Source organism: Oncorhynchus keta, chromosome 35 (assembly GCF_023373465.1).
Source record: "Oncorhynchus keta strain PuntledgeMale-10-30-2019 chromosome 35, Oket_V2, whole genome shotgun sequence".
Taxonomy (NCBI): domain Eukaryota; kingdom Metazoa; phylum Chordata; class Actinopteri; order Salmoniformes; family Salmonidae; genus Oncorhynchus; species Oncorhynchus keta.
In genome coordinates, this window is record NC_068455.1 from 12,734,910 (window position 1) to 12,756,445 (window position 21,536).

Consider the following 21,536-nt stretch of genomic DNA (forward strand, 5'->3'; position numbering starts at 1 on the left):
CATCCTGTCTGTAGGTGTTTTTAATGATCTAATACATACAATCACTCAATGTGTTTGATGGATACAGGTGATCAGGAAGGGAGAGGTGAGCTGTTGCTGGATCTGTACGCCCTGTAAAGACAACGAGATCGTCCAGGATGAGTTCACCTGCAGGACCTGCGAGCTGGGCTGGTGGCCGGACCCCGAACTGGAAGGTACAGCCATTCCCTCTTCCATATCTACAGAATTATGACTAAATGAGAACAAACGAAAGGGTACAGAACAGTGCCATCATGCTGTTGTTTTTGTTAGGAGGGTATGCTGTTTGGTTTCAGCTTTTCTTGTCTTTGTAGAGGTGCCTTCAGCAACATATACACAGCTAAGGAGGGCCAAAATACACCTGGTTACAGTACATCAGAGGATTATATGACATATATTATCTTCTACCATTGTATTTATCTTGTGTATTATTACCTGAAATTATAGTAGGCCTACAGCGTATTGGCTATTTGCAGTATTTAGATGGAGTTCCTTGCTCACGTGTTTCGCTCTGCGTTTCTGTTCAGCTCTATAATAGCATATTATTTTCGAGATCAGAGCAGATATCTTATTCACAGGGGAAGCTCCATTCCCCCAGGGGTATTACGCCCTTATTTTGACGTTCAGTTCCCTTAAACCTTCACAGGACAACACTTCATTTCAGCATAACAGAGTTTATTCATCCATAATGGTTAGTAGCAGCACTATATCACCCACCTGTCCTATACTGCTGTCCTATTTTCAAAGGTGTCCCCATGGCTCCAGAGCACCATTAATCATGTTCAACGTGTTGCAGACAGCCCTACTCCCCCCTCCTGCCGCTGCTGCTTACACGTTCTACTTTCAAACGGCTTTCAAGCCCTTCAGACGAGCTCCTTTAAATTCATTCACATTTCTTACTTTGACGCCAGAGGCATTAGACATGAAACGACAACACTATCCTCAAAAATAATTGTCAACAACTTTGTGAAAATAAATGTTTTGTTTAGATAGAAATTATTTGAACTATCATAACACAAACTACTTAATGACCTTTATGTGATTATTTTGTGTTTGCAGTTTGATGTCATAATATAAAATTGGTAAAATGTTTGGCATCAGTTAGGTTTGTCTGTGAACGGACACTGTTGTGATGTTGGATGGACTGGTGATAAGTTGCAGTGATTTAATGAGTCCTGCTACAGTCCTGTCCTTTCCCCTTCCCTCCCATGGTTATGCTCTGTACTCCAGCCTGTCTCTACCTCCCCTCCCCATGGCTAGCTATGCTGTGCACTAGCCCTCCCTATGTAGAGAAAAGGGGTTTATTTATAGTTGAGCTAAAAACCTACTTTAATTCTTGGTGTGTTTTCAAACTGGAGACAGCGGTCACACAGGCTTTTTGGTGGTTGATTTGGTGAAAGTAAAATTCTATAGGCTACCCATGTTTAATTAATATTATTTTGGGCAGCATTCTGGGCAACATGGGCAGCATTCATTCTGGGCAACATGGGCAGCATTCATTCTGGGCAACATGGGCAGCATTCATTCTGGGCAACATGGGCAGCATTCATTCTGGCAACTGGGCAGCATTCATTCTGGGCAACATGGGCAGCATTCATTCTGGGCAACATGGGCAGCATTCATTCTGGGCAACATGGGCAGCATTCATTCTGGGCAACATGGGCAGCATTCATTCTGGGCAGCATGGGCAGCATTCATTCTGGGCAACTGGGCAGCATTCATTCTGGGCAGCGTGGGCAGCATTCATTCTGGGCAGCATGGGCAGCATTCATTCTGGGCAGCTGGGCAGCATTCTAATTTCGACCCACTATTGGTTTCTACCTTTGTGATTTTGGGTCATTTTCCTAATATTGAATTATTAAGAAGTGTCAGGTAAGACATACTATGAAAGATATTGGACTAGGACCTAGGTTAAATCAACCAATCAACTCATCAACGAATCAACCCATTAGCCTATTACATTAGAGCCTTTTTCCTTTGTTTCTAGTGAAACATCTTCAGAGCAAGGTCTCACACATTTTCTCTTTATCTGTGTCTTCTCCCCAGGTTGTGAGCCCATCACCTTGCGGTACCTGGAGTGGGGGAACCCGGAGTCCATCGTCCAGGTGGTGTTTGCCTGTCTGGGCATCCTAGTCACCTCCTTCGTCACTTTCATCTTTGTCCTGTTCCGAGACACGCCCGTGGTCAAGTCCTCCAGCCGTGAGCTCTGTTACATCATCCTGGCCGGCATCTTCCTGGGCTACATCTGCCCCTTTACCCTGATCGCCCGGCCCACCGTGGTCTCCTGCTACCTGCAGCGCCTCCTAGTGGGCCTCTCGGCCGCCATGTGCTACTCAGCGTTAGTCACCAAGACCAACCGCATCGCACGTATTCTGGCAGGCAGCAAGAAGAAGATCTGTACCAGGAAGCCGCGTTTTATGAGCGCCTGGGCCCAGGTGATTATATAGACTTATTCCTTAGTCTCTTTTTTTGTATTAATCTGTTTGGTTTTGATTTTGTATGCGTTCGAAATGACACCACATTCCATAAACAGTGCACTACTTTTGACCAAGGCCTTCTCAGGGCTCTGGTGAATTCTCATGGCTCTAGGGCATGCTCAGGGCTCTAGGGCCTTCTCATGGCTCTGGTGAATTCTCATGGCTCTAGGGCATGCTCAGGGCTCTAGGGCCTTCTCAGGGCTCTGGTGAATTCTCATGGCTCTAGGGCATGCTCAGGGCTCTAGGGCCTTCTCAGGGCTCTAGGGCCTTCTCAGGGCTCTAGGGCCTTCTCAGGGCCCTATGGCCTTCTCAGGGCTCTAGGACATGCTCAGGGCTCTAGGGCCTTCTCAGGGCTCTAGGGCCTTCTCAGGGCTCTAGGGCATGCTCAGGGCTCTAGGGCCTTCTCAGGGCTCTAGGACATGCTCAGGGCTCTAGGGCCTTCTCAGGGCTCTAGGACATGCTCAGGGCTCTAGGGCCTTCTCAGGGCTCTAGGACATGCTCAGGGCTCTAGGGCCTTCTCAGGGCTCTAGGGCCTTCTCAGGGCTCTAGGGCATGCTCAGGGCTCTGGGGCATGCTCAGGGCTCTAGGGCCTTCTCAGGGCTCTAGGGCATGCTCAGGGCTCTAGGGCCTTCTCAGGGCTCTAGGGCATGCTCAGGGCTCTAGGGCATTCTCAGGGCTCTAGGGCCTTCTCAGGGCACTAGGGCATGCTCTGGGCTCTAGGGCCTTCTCAGGGCTCTAGGGCCTTCTCAGGGCTCTAGGGCATGCTCAGGGCTCTAGGGCCTTCTCAGGGCACTAGGGCATGCTCAGGGCTCTAGGGCCTTCTCAGGGCTCTGGTCAAAAGTAGAGTACTACAAGGAATATAATGTTATTCCAGACGCATCATTTTTTTTGTCTGAAAAACGGCATATAAAACCTGTCTTCTTCTTATTTTGTATAATCAGCTGGTGATCGCTGGCCTCCTAGTCAGTGTCCAGCTTACCCTGGAGGTTACTCTGATCATCCTGGAGCCGCCCATGCCCGTCAAGTCCTACCCCAGCATCAGGGAGGTGTACCTCATCTGCAACACCAGTACGCTGGGCATGGTGGCGCCCCTGGGCTACAACGGCCTGCTCATCCTGAGCTGCACCTACTACGCCTTCAAGACGCGCAACGTCCCGGCCAACTTCAATGAGGCCAAGTATATCGCCTTCACCATGTACACCACCTGTATCATCTGGCTGGCGTTTGTCCCCATCTACTTCGGCTCCAACTATAAGATCATCACCACGTCGTTCTCCGTGAGCCTGAGCGTCACCGTGGCGTTGGGCTGTATGTTCTCGCCCAAGATGTACATCATCCTCGCCAAGCCGGAGCGTAACGTGCGCAGCGCTTTCACCACCTCGGATGCCGTGCGCATGCACGTGGGCGACGGCACTTGCCGGAGCAACAGCCTGCTCAACATGTTCAAACGGAAGAAGAACTCTGAGAAGTAGGTTGATGTAATCCTGGGTCCATATTCACAAAGAGTATCAGAGTAGGAGTGTTGATTTAGGATCAGTTTAGCCTTTTAGATCATAATGAATAGGATTACACGGACAGGTGGGACCGGATCCTAGATCAGAATTCGTACTCTGAGACGCTTTGAGAGTACAGACCTTTCTCCTGAGGTACCACTGGGATGCTGATTTTGTCTTACAGTAATTAACTCTCAGATTCTTTGTCCCACATGGCACCCTATACCATATGTAGGTTAGTTCTCTACTTTTGACCAGGCCCCAAAGGTATTGCACTATGTAAGGAATATGGTGCCATTTGGGACACAGAGAGAGTATATTATGCCAGATCCAGGTCAAATGTTCAATTAAAAAACACCTTAACATTAAATCTGTTGCTGAATATAATGAAAACCAGCATACTCATGAGTACTATCAGGATACACTGTACCACAGCATAATGATTTATAGTACATTGGAAATACATGAATCTGAATAGATAAATAAAGATATACAGTCCTCAGTAAGGTATAGTTCAACCCAAAACGTCACCATCAACATAGAATTGATCTGATTTTAACGTTCATTTAAAAAACGTTTTAACGTTCGTTTAAAAAAAATGTATTTTTACATGAACCAGAAATGCTGTTGTTGTCTTCACTTTTCTGAGTTCCTGTGAAAGAGCTAACAGCCATCTTTATTCTGTTTATAGTTCTAATGGAAAGTCTGTGTCATGGTCTGAACCAGGTGCAAGACATCATCCTCCAAAAGGGGAGCACAATTGGCACAGACTGTCTGTGCACGTGAAGAGACAGGAAGCAGGATGCTCCAATCAGATGGCTGTCATCAGACCCTTAACTAACACCTACCATAACACAGGCAGCAGCATGGCCATGGAGTTCTCTGACCTCAGCACCAAAACTCTGTACAACGTAGCCGAGGAGGACGAGTGCGACCTAGTCAGATACAACCCTCCCCTTAGTCCCCACATGATGGCCCACGGGCAGATAATGCCCTCCATCGGTGGGCCGATGAAAGAGGTGGATGAGGTGGTTGAATATTATCCCCCTGTTGAGCACATGCCCCTGCCACAGAGCAGAGTGATCCCCCAACAGAGGGTCATCACAGACCACCTACTGTTACAGTACAACAGTGATTTCATCATCCCTGAGCTCAATGATATGGACATGATCAGTCTGCCCAGCCCTGGCCCTATGGCTGGTGGGGGCGCTGGTGGTTTTGGGGGCCGGTCTGGGAGCAGTCATGGCAGGCCTGTGTACCACCAGGCTCATCTCATCCAGCAGCATGCAATCCTGCCCCTGCAACTAGAACTTGGCCCCTTTGATGATGAGGAACCCACCTCCACCCTAGAGATAGAAGAGGAGGAGGAGATTGAGGAGGAGATTGAGGAGATTGAGGAGGAGGAGGTAGAGGTGGAGGAGGAACAGTTTGGCCTCCTCCATGGATACATGTATGACAACGGCCTGATTCACGAAGAAGAAGAGGACGACGTTGTTCATATCAAATCAGCCATGGAGGATTCTATGGCCCTGATGCCCCCCTCCCCGTTCCGTGATACAGCGAGCATGGGGAGCCCTTTCCACAACACCTCACCCGTGTCCGAGTCCATATTGTGCACCCCTCCGAACTACGCCTCTGTCATTTTGAAGGACTATAAAGAAAGCTCCTCAACTCTGTAAACGAGTACTGTAGATATAGTAGAATAAGATAAAGCCATTTTGTAGCTGATGACTTGTAGCATATTGTTTGTGTTCCATTTAATGACCAGTAAGAAATGGAAACAATGTCTTGTATAAGTTATTGAGTGGCTGACTGGACAATATTGGTTGACTCATGAAATCTATGAGTGAAAGTGTTTGTGTTTACATGGACAAAAGTGAGCAAAAACACTGAAGGCACACTTTTAAAAAGGTATTTTTGTTGTATATTAAATATCATGGAGAAAAGACTGAAAGATTTAACCGTCGCAAAATGCATTTCCATGTTTATGCAAGAGATGAAAAGCATCGAACTTGCTCTAGGCTTTGTGCTTATTAGGAAAACAAAAAGATAAGATAGTCCTACCTATTGAAGTGATTTATGTAGAAGTTATTCAGGGTACAATACAGTGTACATTTCAGCATCATCAGGTATTACAATAATGATTGTGTTTGTTGCTTGTCTTCATAAAGGCAAACTTCCACCGCTTGAAATTAGATGGTTTATCAATTATAATGCTACCAGACTATCCCACCTGTAGTTCACACAAATATGTGTATAAATGATATATGCTCTGTGTAGGCCTGTGTTTACCAATAGAACAATAGCCTGTAAATGTAAAATATTCTAGATGAATGTGTTTTGTTGTTTTGCTCATATCAAGTGTGTATTTATTTTGAAAAAAGAACGAAGATTATTTCCGCCTCTGTTCTCATCAGATAACATCAGAATGAACTTATGATACTGATTCAATAACTACTGTAAGAATGTCGCAAACAAAACCAGAATGATTTTCAAGTGCCATGTATCCTGTATGCTTCCATTTACACAAAATATATATTTTTTTATGTCTCTCATTTCAATTGCAAGTTTGTATATTTTATAAACAGCCCTCTAAACCCATACTTGCAACAGTTTCTATTTAAGCAATAAGGCCCGAGGGGGTGTGGTATGTGGCCAATATACCACGGCTAAGGGCTGTTCTTACACACAACGCAACAGCCCTTAGCTGTGGTATATTGGCCATATACCACAAACCCCTGAGGAGCCTTATTGCTATTATCAACTGGTTACCAACCTAATTAGAAGAGTAAAAATAAATGTTTTGTCATACCTGTGGTATACGGTCTGATATATCACAGCTTTCAGCCAATCAGCATTCAGGACTCAAACCATCCAGTTTAGAATATAATATGATTGCCAAAAATGTAATATAATGTCATTTGATCGTCATTGGTTTTGTGAATGAACTGTATGTAGTATCCATCCTATTTTGGTAACGATTCAGATTAGTTTACTAAAGGCATTACGATGTAAAGTTTATTTAACTATTTATAAATGTGTTGTTTATTGTGACTGTTGGGTTTGTACAACATTATTCTTACTTTTCACAATTGTTAAGATCTCACTATATACAATGTAATAAACAATGGGTATTATCATCAGTAATATGAATAGGCTGTTTGATAGAAATGGCTTCATAGAGTTGAATAGGTTTTCTGTTTAAAACATGTAATTAATATAGCAGTGCAGAACAAAGTCATTGTCCTTTAGATTCTGAAAGATATATGTTTTGTTAGAATAAATACCATTTAAATAAAAAACATGTGTACGGAGTCATTCATTCATGACGCCTGTCTGTATTGGTCACATGCAGTAAAAATAAAGTAGAGCCATTCTCTGGTTTATATCACGACATGTACAGAGTATACATTTAAAGTGGTAATTGGAGAGCGAGGAGTTGGGAAAACCAGCTTCGTCTCGCGTTACGTCCACATGCGTTTCAAGGAACGGAGTTAACTTCGCATTGAAAACGACTGAATGGGACGATGAGACCGTGGTGAGACTTTAGCTTTGGGATGTAAAGAAAGCAGGTTTATAGGACACACAGCTGAAATATTATCAACGGATGTTTCCAGTTTCTTTCTCAGTCATAAAACAATTATGCCTAGGAAGAGCAATAAAATTATCGAACCAACTCAATAAAGCCTATTAGAGTGAATACTCAAGAGCACATATATTTCACTGTGGAGTTGGTTGACAATATGATAATCTTCACAGTTCTGTGTTTCTCTGCTTGGGATAAATTAAATGAAATGTTATTGGTCACATACACATATTTAGCAGATGTTATTGCGGGTGTAGCAAAATGCTTGTGTTCCTGACTCCAACAGTGCAGTAGTGTCTAACAATTCACACAAGTCTAAAAGTAAAATAATGGAACGAACATCTGATAATCATGTGTATGTGACCGATACGATTTGATTTGATTGGATTTGTCTGTGTGGGTGGGTCATTTCAGATTGTCAGTGAGCCGAGGAACTTGAAGCTTTTCACGTTCTCTGCTAGGGTCCCATCGATGTGGATAGGTGCATGCTCCCTCTGCTGTCTCCTGACATTGGATCACACTCTGGTGTTGTAGCGTTCTCCTGGTCAGGTTTACTAGGTTATCTCCCCATGGATTGTAGACAAACATTAAGCTTTCCAAGTTGTACAGCCAGATTAATATGTATGTAGGGAACAGCTTTCCAATCAAAGTTAAGAAGGATTTAAGAAAGCAAAGCAGATAACAACCTGTATCGTAATGTCCCAAAAGACACCATATTCTCTTGATAGTGCACTGCTTTTCACCAGGTCTATAGGGACACACTGTGTTTTTCTCTACTCCTGAAGGTTAGGAGTGGATTAGGAACATGTCCAGAGTGCACTACAAGGAGGCCATGGGGGCGTTCATAGTCTTTGACGTGACGAAGATGGAGACATTAGAGACTGCCACACAGTGGAATCATGACCTAGATAGCAAAGTGAGACCCCTATCCACAGTGGAAGCCCCTATCCTTGCTGTCCAAGTGTGACCAGAAAGAGGAGAACAAGGAGCTGTCTGCCCTGTCTAACAACTACTGTGAAGAAGAAGGCTTTCTGGGGTGGTTTGACACGTCAGCAAAGGTGAGGGAGATATCAGTTATGGAAGGAAGTCACCTGATGTTAATTGTTTAACTTTAACACGGTAACAATGTACTCATAAAGGTTTACGGTGTGTACACATTCACTTTAACGTTCATACTATAGTAGCAGTGCTTTACTGTGGTTTAAAGAAGCTGTGCAAGGCAAACATGTATTGCATTGGCTGTCAGCGCAACAACCATTTGGCCTCACTCTGTTAGTAAAAGCTCACTTCACTCTCATTAAAGGTTTGGGGACTAATGGATTTTGTAATTTAACGAAAAACTGATACAAATCTGATACTGAATCTGACTAAAAGGGGTTACGTTTCAACATTCTTAAATATATACTCTGCCGTTCAAAAGTTTGTGGTCACTTAGAAATGTCCTTGTTTTTGAAAGAAATTTTTTTGTCCATTATAATAACATGAAATTGATCAGAAATACAGTGTAGACATTGTTAATGTTGTAAGTGACTATTGTAGCTGGAAACGGCTGATTTTTAATGGAATATCTATCTGCTACACAGTCTACTGGCTACAGCACCCCACTGTGACATACAGCCTGCTACACAGTCTACTGGCTACAGCACCCCACTGTGACATACAGCCTGCTACACAGTCTACTGGCTACAGCATTCCACTGTAACATACATTCTAGTACACTCTTAGAAAAAATGGTAACAAAAGGTTTCTTCAGCTGTCCCCATAGGAGAACCCTTTTTTGGTTCTGGGGAGAACACATTTTGGTTCCACATAGAACCCCTTTGGGGGTTTCTTCTACCTTTAACCAAAAAGGGTTCTTCAAAGAGTTATCCTATGGGGACAGCTGAAGAACCGTTTTAGGTTCTAGATAGTTCCTTTTTTTCTAAGTGTGTACAGTCTCCTGGCTATATAGCACACCACCATGAAATGGCTTACTGAGACAATAGAAATATAATGAATAAGGAATAGAATATTATTATATTTCTATGGCTGTGATACTCACTTTTCACTAGAGGCGTCAAACTCATTCCATGGAGGGCCTAGTGTCTCCTGTTTTTTGCAAAGCTGTCACCGAGAGCCAGACCCGGTCCCCCGGTGCGAACACGTGGGCCTCACTGCAGTGCTGGTCAGCGCTCCTCTTCTGCCATACACTAGTTTGTTTGAATGATTCCTAGACGGCTCTCCAGGTGTCCTTCGAGCGCTGCACCCATTCCTCCACCGCAGGAGCTTCAGTCTGGCTCTGATGCCATGGAGCCAGGACCGACTGGTAGCCCAACACGCACTGGAATGGTGACATGTTAGTAGAGGAGTGGCGGAGGGAATTCTGAGCCACCTCCGCCCATGGGACGTACCTCGCCCATTCACCAGTCTGGTCCCGGCAATACAACTGCAGAAACCTACCCACATCCTGGTTCACTGTCTCCACCTGCCCATTACTCTCGGGGTGAAAACCCTAGGTCAGGCTGATCGAGACCCCCAGCCGTTCCATGAACGCCCTCCAAACTCTGGACGTGAACTGGGGACCACGATCAGAAACGATGTCCTCGGGCACCCTGTAGTGCCGGGAGACGCATGTAAACAGGGCGTCCGCAGTCTGTAGAGCCATAGGGAGACCGGGCAAAGGGAGGAGACGGCAGGACTTAGAAAACCGATCCACAACGACCAGGATCGTGGTGTTTCCCTGAGACGGGGGAAGGTCGGTGAGAAAATTCACCGACAAATGCGACCGTGGCCGTTGTGGAACGGGGAGGGGCTGTAACTTCCCTCTAGGCAGGTGTCGAGGAGCCTTGCTCTGAGCGCACACCGAGCAGGAGGATACATAAAACCTCACGTCGTTGACCAAAGTGGGCCACCAGTACCTCTCCCTAAGACTCCGCACTGTCCACTCGATACCAGGATGAACTGAAGAGGGCAGTGTATGGGCCCATCGAATCAACCGATCACGGACACCAAGTGGCACATACTGAACACCTGCTGGACACTGGGGGGTGCAGGTTTCAACCGTAACGCCCGCTCGATCTCCGTGTCCACCTCCCATACCACCGGTGCTACCAGACATGAAGCTGGAAGGATGGGAGTCGGATCGATGGGCCGCTCCTCGGTGTCATATAGGCGGGACAGTGCGTCGGCATTCGTATTAAGGTAGCCTGGCCTATAGGAGATCGTAAAACGATATCGGGTAAAAAACATGGCCCACCTGGCCTGACGCGGATTCAATCTCCGCGCTGCCCGGATATACTCGAGAACTCCCGGTCCCTCACGTCATAGTTCCACTCCGCCGGACCGAGCTTCCTCGAGAAGAAAGCTCAGGGGCGGAGCTTTGGTGGACGCGTCCACCTCCACTATGAACGCCAAAGAGGGGTCCGGATGAGCCAGCACGGGAGTGTCGGCAAACAGCTCCTTCAGGTGACTGAAGGCTGTGCCCGCCTCTGCTGACCAGCGCAAGCGCGCCGGCCCCCCTTCAGCAGTGAAGTAATGGGAGCAGCCACCTGACCAAAACCCTGGATAAACCTCCGGATAAACCCTAAAAACCGCTGCACCTCGTTTACTGTGGTCAGAGTCGGCCAATTACGCATGGCTGTAATGCGGTCACACTCCATCACCACCCCAGAGGTGGAAATGCGATAACCCAGGAAGGAAACAGCATGTTTAGAGAACAAACATTTCTCAGCCCATATGGCATGACGAGGTACTCATAATGGCCAGATGTGGTACTAAACTCATTCTTCCACTCATCTCCCTCCCGGATACACACCAAATTATACGCACTCCTAAGGTCCAGTTTTGTGAAGAAACGCGCCCCGTGAAATGATTCCACCGCCGTGGCGATGAGAGGTAGCGGGTAACTAAACCCCACTGTGATTGAATTTAGACCTCTATAATCAATGCATGGACGCAGACCTCCCTCCTTTTTCTTCATAGAAAATAAGCTCGAGAAGACGGGTGATGTGGAGAGCCGAATGTACCCCGGTCCCAGAGATTCAGTGACATATGTCTCCATAGCCACTGTCTCCTCCTGGGACAACGGATACACGTGACTCCTGGGAAGTGCAGCGTTTACCAGGAGGTTTATTGCGCAATCCCCTCGTCGATGAGGTGGTAATTGGGTCACCCACTTCTTACAGAAGGAATAGCCAAATCGGCATTTTCAGAGGAAACCTGGTCTGGACTCTCCACCGTCGTCGCACCAATGGAAACTCCTATGCACCTACCTGAACACTCCCCTGACCACCCTCGGAGAGCCCCCTGCCTCCATGAAATCTCAGGATTGTGATTAGTCAGCCAGGGAATCCCCAGCACCACTGGAAATGCAGGTGAATCAATAAGGAAGAGACTAATCCGCTCCTTATGATCCCCCAGCGTTACCATGTCCCCGACCAGCCCTGACCCTAATGGTCGGCTATCTAGTCAGTGCACGGGGAAATGTTGGTCTAACGACACCAGCGGAATCCCTAGCTTTAACGCGAGCTCACGATCCATAAAGTTCCCAGCTGCGCCTGAATTGACTAGCGCCTTATGCTGTAGAGAGGGAGAAAACTCAGAAAAATAAATTAGTAGGAACATATGACCAAGGATCTCAGCGGATCTCAGCGATCACTGCCTCATCGCCTGTATCCGCCACGGAGCCGCAGTCAAACGACCACCCCTCATCACTGTCAAACGCTCCCTAAAACACTTCTGTGAGCAGGCCTTTCTAATCGACCTGGCCCGTGTATCCTGGAAGGACATTGACCTCATCCCGTCAGTTGAGGATGCCTGGTCATTCTTTAAAAGTAACTTCCTCACCATTTTGGATAAGCATGCTCCGTTCAAAAATGCAGAACCAAGAACAGATACAGCCCTTGGTTCACTCCAGACCTGACTGCCCTCGACCAGCACAAAAACATCCTGTGGCGGACTGCAATAGCATCGAATAGCCCCGTGATATGCAACTGTTCAGGGAAGTCAGGAACCAATACACGCAGTCAGTCAGGAAAGCTAAGGCCAGCTTCTTCAGGCAGAAGTTTGCATCCTGTAGCTCCAACTCCAAAAAGTTCTGGGACACTGTGAAGTCCATGGAGAACAAGAGCACCTCCTCCCAGCTGCCCACTGCACTGAGGCTAGGAAACACGGTCTCCACCGATAAATCCATGATTATCGAAAACTTCCCACTTCCGGCTGGCCATGCCTTCCGCCTGGCTACAACCTCGGCCCCGTAGTTCCTCACCCAAGCCTCTCCAGGTTCTCCTTTACCCAAATCCAGATAGCAGATGTTCTGAAAGAGCTGCAAAACCTGGACCCGGCTGGGCTTGACAATCTGGACCCGCTATTTCTGAAACTATCTGCCGCCATTGTCGCAACCCCTATTACCAGCCTGTTCAACCTCTCTTTCATATCGTCTGAGATCCCCAAGGATTGGAAAGCTGCCGCAGTCATCCCCTCTTCAAAGGGGGAGACACCCTGGACCCAAACTGCTATAGACCTATATCCATCCTGCCCTGCCTATCTAAGGTCTTCGAAAGCCAAGTCAACAAACAGGTCACTGACCATCTCGAATCCCACCGTACCTTCTCCGCTGTGCAATCTGGTTTCCGAGCCGGTCACGGGTGCACCTCAGCCACACTCAAGGTACTAAATGATATCATAACCGCCATCGATAAAAGACAGTACTGTGCAGCCGTCCATCGACCTCGCCAAGGCCGACTCTGTCAATCACCAAATTCTTATCGGCAGACTCAACAGCCTTGGTTTTTCGGATGACTGCCTTGCCTGGTTCACCAATTACTTTGCAGACAGAGTTCAGTGTGTCAAATCAGAGGGCATGCTGTCCGGTCCTCTGGCAGTCTCTATGGGGGTGCCACAGGGTTCAATTCTCGGGCCGACTCTTTTCTCTGTATATATCAATGATGTTGCTCTTGCTGCGGGCGATTCCCTGATCCACCTCTACGCAGACGACACCATTCTATATACTTTCGGCCCGTCATTGGACACTGTGCTATCAAACCTCCAAACGAGCTTCAATGCCATACAGCACTCCTTCCGTGGCCTCCAACTGCTCTTAAACGCGAGTAAAACCAAATGCATGCTTTTCAACCGATCGCTGCCTGCACCCGCATGCCCGACTAGCATCACCACCCTGGATGGTTCCAACCTTGAATATGTGGACATCTATAAGTACCTAGGTGTCTGGCTAGACTGCAAACTCTCCTTCCAGACTCACATCAAACATCTCCAATCAAAAATCAAATCCAGAGTCGGCTTTCTATTCCGCAACAAAGCCTCCTTCACTCACGCTGCCAAGCTTACCCTAGTAAAACTGACTATCCTACCGATCCTCGACTTCGTGTCATCTACAAAATGGCTTCCAACACTCTACCAGCAAACTGGATGCAGTCTATCACAGTGCCATCCATTTGTCACTAAAGCACCTTACACCACCCACCACTGCGACTTGTATGCTCTAGTCGGCTGGCCCTCACTACATATTCGTCGCCAGACCCACTGGCTCCAGGTCATCTACAAGTCCATGCTAGGTAAAGCTCCGCCTTATCTCAGTTCACTGGTCACGATGGCAACACCCATCCGTAGCACGCGCTCCAGCAGGTGTATCTCACTGATCATGCCTAAAGCCAACACCTCATTTGGCCGCCTTTCGTTCCAGTACTCTGCTGCCTGTGACTGGAACGACCAAAATCGCTGAAGTTGGAGACTTTTATCTCCCCTCACCAACTTCAAACATCAGCTATCCGAGCAGCTAACCGATCGCTGCAGCTGTACATAGTCTATAGGTAAATAGCTCACCCTTTTTCACCTACCTCATTCCCATACTGTTTTTATACTGTTTTTATTTATTTACTTTTCTGCTCTTTTGCACACCAATATCTCTACCTGTACATGCCCATCTGATCATTTATCACTCCAGTGTTAATCTGCAAAATTGTATTATTCGCCTACCTCCTCATGCCTTTTGCACACATTGTATATAGACTGCCCATTTTTTTCTACTGTGTTATTGACTTGCTAATTGTTTACTCCATGTGTAACTCTGTGTTGTCTGTTCACACTGCTATGCTTTATCTTGGCCAGGTCGCAGTTGCAAATGAGAACTTGTTCTCAACTAGCCTACCTGGTTAAATAAAGGTGAAATAAAAAAATAAAATAAAAAAACAGGGAGCTCTGGGTGAGTCTGGTGCTGACTCACCTGGGGTGAACGAGGAGTGCTCTGCCTGCCATCCCGACTCCCATACGAGCTCCTCCAGCACCGATCGGCAGTGTGTCCTCTCCGAGCACACCTGTCCCCCTCGATGCGGCCCCTCCTAACTCCATGGGAATTGGAGCAGGAGGGCCTGGAGGTGGAACCAACAAGGCCTGTTCTGGACGCCTGCGGGCAGCCAGCAGGTTGTCTAGTCGGATGGACATGTCAATAAGTTCGTTGAGGGAGAGGGTGGCGTCCCGACAAGCGAGCTCCCTGTGGACGTCCTCCTGGAGGCTACAGTGATAGTGGTCCATCAGGGCCCTGTCATTCCACCCCGCCCCAGCTGCCAAGGTCCAGAACTCCAACGCAAAGTCCTGCGCGCTCCTCGTCTCCTGTTGCAGGTGAAACAGCCGTTCACCCGGGTGAACTTGGGGTAGTGATCCCTCGCCGAGTCTGGGCCATTCCACACTGCGTTGGCCCACTCCAGGGCTCGACGCACCAGACAGGAGACGAGGACGCTCCCACTCTCCTCCCCCGAGGGAGTCGGACGAATGGTAGCCAGGTACAGCTCCAGCTGTAGTAAGAACCCCTGGCACCCAGCCGCCGTTCCATCGTACTCCCTGGGGAGCACCAGACGCAGAGCACCGGATCCGGTACCCTCGCAAGGAGACGGACTGTTGGAAGAACAGACATTTCTCAGCCTTGACATACTGGTTATGCTCCAACAGTCGACCAAGCACCCTTCACACCAGGGACACATGCTCAGCGCGTGTAGCGGAGTATATCAGGATGTCATCAATATACACCACTACACCCTGCCCGTGCAGGTCCCTGAAAATCTTGTCTACAAAGGACTGGAAGACTGATGGAGCATTCATCAACCCGTACGGCATGACGTGGTACTCATAGTGCCCTGAGGTGGTACTGAACGCCGTCTTCCACTCGTCTCCCTCCTGGATATGCACCAGGGTGTAAGCGCTCCTGAGATCCAATTTGGTGAAGAAGCTCGCCCCGTGCATTGACTCAATCGCACTGGCTATGAGAGGTAGCGGGTAACTGTACCTAACAGTGATCTGGTTGATACCTCGATAGTCAATACACAGGCGCAGAACTGCATACTTCTTCTTCACAAAATAGAAACTTGAGGAGGCAGGTGAAGTGGAGGGCCGAATGTATCCCTGCCCCAGGGATTTGGAGACATATGTTTCTATAGCCACCGTCTCCTCCTGTGACAGGGGATACACCTGACTCCTGGGAAGTGCTGCATCTACCAGGAGAATTATCGCACAATCCCCCCGTCGATGGGGTGGTAATTGAGTCACCCTCTTCTTACAGAAGGCTCGAGCCAAATCGGCATATTCAGAGGGGATGCGCACAGTCTAGACCTGGTCTGAACTTTCCACCGTAGTCGCACCAACGGAAACCCCTAAACACCTCCCCGAGCACTTTCGTGACCACCCCGTGATAACCCTCTGTTGCCACGGAATAGTGGGGTGATGACAGGCCAACCAGGGTAGGCCCAGCACCACAGGAAACGCAGGAGAATCAATAAGGAACAGACTGATTCTCTCCTTGTGACCCTCCTGCGTCACCATTCCCAGTGGAGCGGTGGCCTCCCTAATTAGCCCTGACCCTAATGGTTGACTATCTAGGGCGTGAACCGGGAAGGGCAAATCCACTGGAACAATAGGGATCCCTAAATTATGGGCAAATGATCTGTCAATAAAGTTCCCTGCTGCGCCTGAATCTACGAGTGCCTTATGCTGGGAATGCGGGGAAAACTCAGGAAAATTAATATACAAAAACAGGTGTGCAACAGAGGGCTCTGGGTGAGCCTGGTGCCGACTCACCTGGGGTGACACGAGAGTGCCCTGCCTGCTGCCTCGACTCCCAAAGGAACCTCCCCAGCACCGACCGGCAGTGTGCCCTCTGCTGCCTCGACTCCCAAAGGAACCTCCCCAGCACCGACCGGCAGTGTGCCCTAGGCGGCCACAGATGGTGCATGGACCGGCTCCTCCTCCGGTCTCCCTAAGTGCAGCACCTTCCAGCTCCATGGGCGTAGGAGCGGTGGTGCTGGGGGATGGAATCGACAGACCCCAATCTGGACGTCCGCTGGTAGCCAGCAGGTTATCCAACCAGATGGACAGGTCCACCAGTGGTGTCCCTGCAGGCCAACTCTCGACGGACTTCCTCGAGCAAACTACAACGGTAGTGATCGATCAGCGCCCTGTCGTTCCATCCTGCGCCGGCGGCCAGGGTCCGAAAGTCCAAAGCGAACTCCTGTGCGCTCCTCGTCCCCTGCCTAAGGTGTACGAGACGTGAAATCCTTGAATTGGTCCAACACCGCTTCTCCTTCCTCCCATACGGCGTTGGCACACTCCAGGGCTTTCCCTGAGAGACAGGAGACAAGGGCTGACACGCTCTCACGGCCCGAAGGAGCCGGGTGGACGGTTGCCAGGTAGAGCTCCAGCTGGAGTAGGAACCCCTGACATCCCGCAGCCATCCCATCCTACTCCCTCGGAAGAGAGAGCCGAATCCCACTGGGACCGGGTGAAGGAGGGGTGAGTAGTGGTGCCCTTGGTGGTTCTGGTGGAGGCACTGGAGGAACTCCTCTTCTCTCCCAGCGATCCATAGTCTGCCGGACGCGATCCATGGCGGTGCCGAGATGTTGTAGCATGGCCACATGCTGCCTGACGCGATCCTTGACCCCAAATATGTGGGTGTCTGCTCCTGCTGACTCCATATGGTCGGGTGCGTGATTCTGTCAGAAGGTCAGTGTAGCTGGTGCATGAAGTCAGGCGCAGGAGAGCAGAATGAGTAAGCAACATACTTTACTCAAAATAAAGGCACAAGGTAACAATACACTTTACCAACAATAAACGGTAATCAATTACGCACGGGTGAAAACAGCACCTGTCGAAATCCAGCCATAACGTCCCGAATGAACAAGAAACAATCACGCACAAAAACATGGGGGAAACAGAGGGTTAAATACATGAACATGTAATTGGGGAATGAAACCAGGTGTGTAGAAAACAAAGACAAAACAAATGGAAAATTAAAGGTGGATCAGCGATGGCGAGAAGACAGGTGACGTCGACTGCCGAACGCCGCCCGAACAAGGAGAGGGACCGACTTCGGAAGAAGTCGTGACACAAGGACATCCCGGCCGACCAAACCCTTCCCTAAGCCGGACGACGTTGGGCCAACAGGGGTCTCCCGGTCGCGGCCGCCTGTGACACAGCCTTATGTATGTCTGCTTGAATTAATTTCCCAGTTCGGAGTGATTCTTTTCCCACACATTATATTTTGTTGTTTATTAATTGAATATTAATTGAAAAAAGTGAAACCTTGACCCGTATATTTGCTGGCATGTCGTGATTTAGAGACAGGTTATTTTTACCACATATCTGTTCTTTGCTATCCTGTAGTTTTACTTTGCCGTGTCCTCAGAATCTTCATTGTGTGTCTAGGGATCTGTTCCATATACGCTATGGGCTGCTGTGCTATACACTGCCTTCACTCTGTAGCACTCAACCACATTCAGGTTTCTGTCTCTATAACATATGGGCTGGTTTCCCGACAAAGGTTAAGCCTGCTCCTGGATTAAAAAGCCCTTTCAATGAAGATGCTCCACTGAGCATGTGTTTAGTCCAGGACTGGGCTTAATCTGTGTCCAAGAAACCGACCCTATATCTTCAAATTAACTTCATCTTGAAAACTGTGAATCTGACAGCACCCTAATAGCTGATACTGTATATTACTGTATATTAACCATGGCCAGGTTTGGTGCAGCACGACAGTCATGATTATGGTCATCCATTGCGTTTTTAGTTTACCTCCTGTGGTAATTAATTGTGCCTGAGGGAAAGTGACTGAGAAGAAGGAACACAACTTCTAAATATGGATTTACGTCCTAGATACAGGAGAGACCTAGATTCAGGAATCAAGCTGAGATGTTGCCCCAAATACTGTTACACTCTGGACAAACACATAATATCTCATTAATAACACATTAATAACTTTTCCATTATTGATTATATGCTCAGAAATGTGACATTTTTAATTAAAGACCCTTTATTCAAATCAAATTGTATTTGTCACATGCTTCGTAAACAATAGGTATAGACTAACAGTGAAATGCTTAATTACGGGCCCTTCCCAAAAATGCAGAGAGAAAAATAGAGAAATAATAGAAAAATAATAACACGAAGAATAAATACACAATGAGTAATGATAACTATGTTTATACACGGGGTACAAGGTAATTGAGGTAATTATGTACAGGACATATAGATAGGGATAAAGTGACGAGGCAACAGGATAGATAATAAACAGTAGCAGCAGCATATGTGATGAGTCAAAAGAGTTAGTGCAAAAAGGATCAATGCAGATAGACCGGGTAACTATCTGGTTAACTATTTCACACACTATTTAGCAGTCTTATGGCTTGGAGGTAGAAGCTGTTCAGAATCCTGTTGGTCCCAAACTTGGTGCATCTGTATTGCTAACCGTGCGGTAGCAGAGAGAACGGTCTATGACTTGGGTGGCTGGAGTCTATGACCATTTTTAGGCCTTCCTCTTACACCGCCTGCTATAAAGGTCCTGGATGGCAGTGAGCTCGGCCCCAATGATGTACTGGGCCGTATGCACCATGCTCTATGGCGACTTGCGGTCCAATGCCAAGCAGTTGCCATGCTAAGGGTGATGCAGCCAGTCAAGATGTTCTCGATGGTACAGCTTTTCGTAAAACGGCCACTATCCACAGCAGTGCCATCCCCATCACAAATTCAACCCGTTCTAATGCTTTTTCAATTCCCCTCTTTTCATTCGCTCTTTCTCAGGGATCAATTCTATTGACCTCTTCTGTTATAATGTTATAAAGAATTCTGATGAGCCAAACTGTTTATTGAATTGGGAAGCATGTGTAGTAGCTAGCACCAGATACTACTTTATGTTGTTTATTGAATTGCCACTGAAGGTCTGCGATACTGGTATCATCCCAGCCCTACTATTGACCAGGGCCCATAGGGAAGTGCACCATTTTGGGAATACGAAGCAGACCCACTTTCTGTTATCTGGCTCTTCTTTCTCTTGTACTGCATCTTGTGCACCAACCAGTGGGCTTTAACTAAAACTGCTCTGTCGTTTGTTACGTACTTTAACATCACTGAAGTTGTTTGTGGTGACGAGGGACAAGAGAGGTGTTGTACAAAACAACGTCATCAGCGATTGGATAATCTCTAACCAATCAGATTATCAAAACCAATGACACATTTTTGCTGCTTTACCCATGTGTGTTCTGGCTCTGGCCCAACCCATCGGTTTCTGGACCAATCACACGGCCCCGAATCTGTTCGCATTCGGTGAAGAGTCGTGGGAAGTACTCAGATCCAGACTCAATGCAGAGAAGAAATTAATGTATGTGGGTGTGGCATAGCGTTTGGCCAGAGCAAGGAGTGTGTGTAGCCAGGCAACCATAATCAGTGGCGTAAATTACTTAAGTAAAAATAGTATTTTTTTTTTTTTTTTTTTTTGGGGTATCTGTACTTTACTATTTATATTTTTGGCAACTTTTACTTTTACTTCACTACATTCCAAAATAAAAGAATGTACTTTGTACTCCATACATTTTCCCTGACACCCAAAAGTACTTGTTACATTTTGACAGGAAAATGGTCCAATTCACACACTTATCAAAAGAACATCCCTGGTCATCCCTACTGCATCTGATCTGGCAGACTCACTCAATACAAATGCTTTATTTGTAAATTATGTCTGAGTGTGCCTCTGGCTATCCGTCAATAAAAAATATAAATAAATTGTGCTGTCTGGTTTGCTTCATAAAATGAATGTGAAATGATTTACACTTTTACTTTTGATACGTATATACATTTCAGCAATTCCATTTGCTTTTGATACTTAAGTATTTTTAAAACCAAATACTTTAGACTTTTACTCAAGTAGTATTTTACTGGGTGACTTTAACTTTTACTTGAGTCATTTTCTATTAAGGTATCTTTACTTTTACTCAAGTATGACAATTTAGTACTTTTTCTACCACTGACCATAATATATTGAGATTTTCAGTGATTTGATATTCATAGAAAACATAACAATAAACCCCTCAACTGGTCCATGTGTCACTGTCCATGGTGCTGATTTCTATACACTCAGATCTAAAACACTCTGTCGGTCCTCAGTAGGAGAGAAGGACAGGTTGAGGAGAGGGAGATGGTGAGGAGAGGGGGATGTGGAGAGAGATTGAAACCCCGTGTTCAATATTTCTGATAGATATTGCCAATTCCCATCGACATCACCAATGTCTTTTCTTCGTTTTCTAGTTGTTCCTTCCATGTCGGTAACTCTGTGAGAGTGACTGCTGGGTAGCAATGTTGGTAAATTGTGCCATCTAGTGTACATTTTCCATAGCCTGAGCACCAGGCTGTATGTGCTATCATGCCAACTCCTTGTCACTCACATGCCAAACATTGGCTTGAGCAATGGAGTTGGCAAGAACATCTACAGAGGGACCAGGCTATCCTTTTCTCACTCTGACCTCATAGGTAATAGCTATTAGCCACCTCCAGTAGCAATATTTGACCAATGTAATAATTATATAATGAATTCTGTCATGAGTAATTGTCTGTTTTAATGTTAAATAGTGTTTCATACTTATAAAAAAAACAACGCCGATAACAATGAAACAAGAATATATATTTTTTCTTCTACTGCATGTCTCTGAACAT

General features: G+C 46.9%; 1 protein-coding gene across 3 annotated transcripts in view; it reads left to right on the forward strand.

Moving 5' to 3' along the window:
* LOC118368065 (metabotropic glutamate receptor 1-like) overlaps window positions 1–7,284 on the forward strand; it is a 38,402-nt gene extending 31,118 nt beyond the window's left edge. For 2 of the 3 annotated variants that reach the window (XM_035751798.2, XM_052496547.1), the window contains exons 7-10: window positions 68–194; window positions 2,065–2,453; window positions 3,437–3,963; window positions 4,680–7,284. In XM_035751798.2, the coding sequence (XP_035607691.1) occupies window positions 68–194; window positions 2,065–2,453; window positions 3,437–3,963; window positions 4,680–5,667 (2,031 nt within the window). In that variant the 3' untranslated portion in view covers window positions 5,668–7,284. The remainder of the gene's footprint in view (window positions 1–67; window positions 195–2,064; window positions 2,454–3,436; window positions 3,964–4,679) is intronic. The other variant, XM_052496548.1, reaches the window with a different exon arrangement.
* Window positions 7,285–21,536: the final 14,252 nt, after the last annotated feature.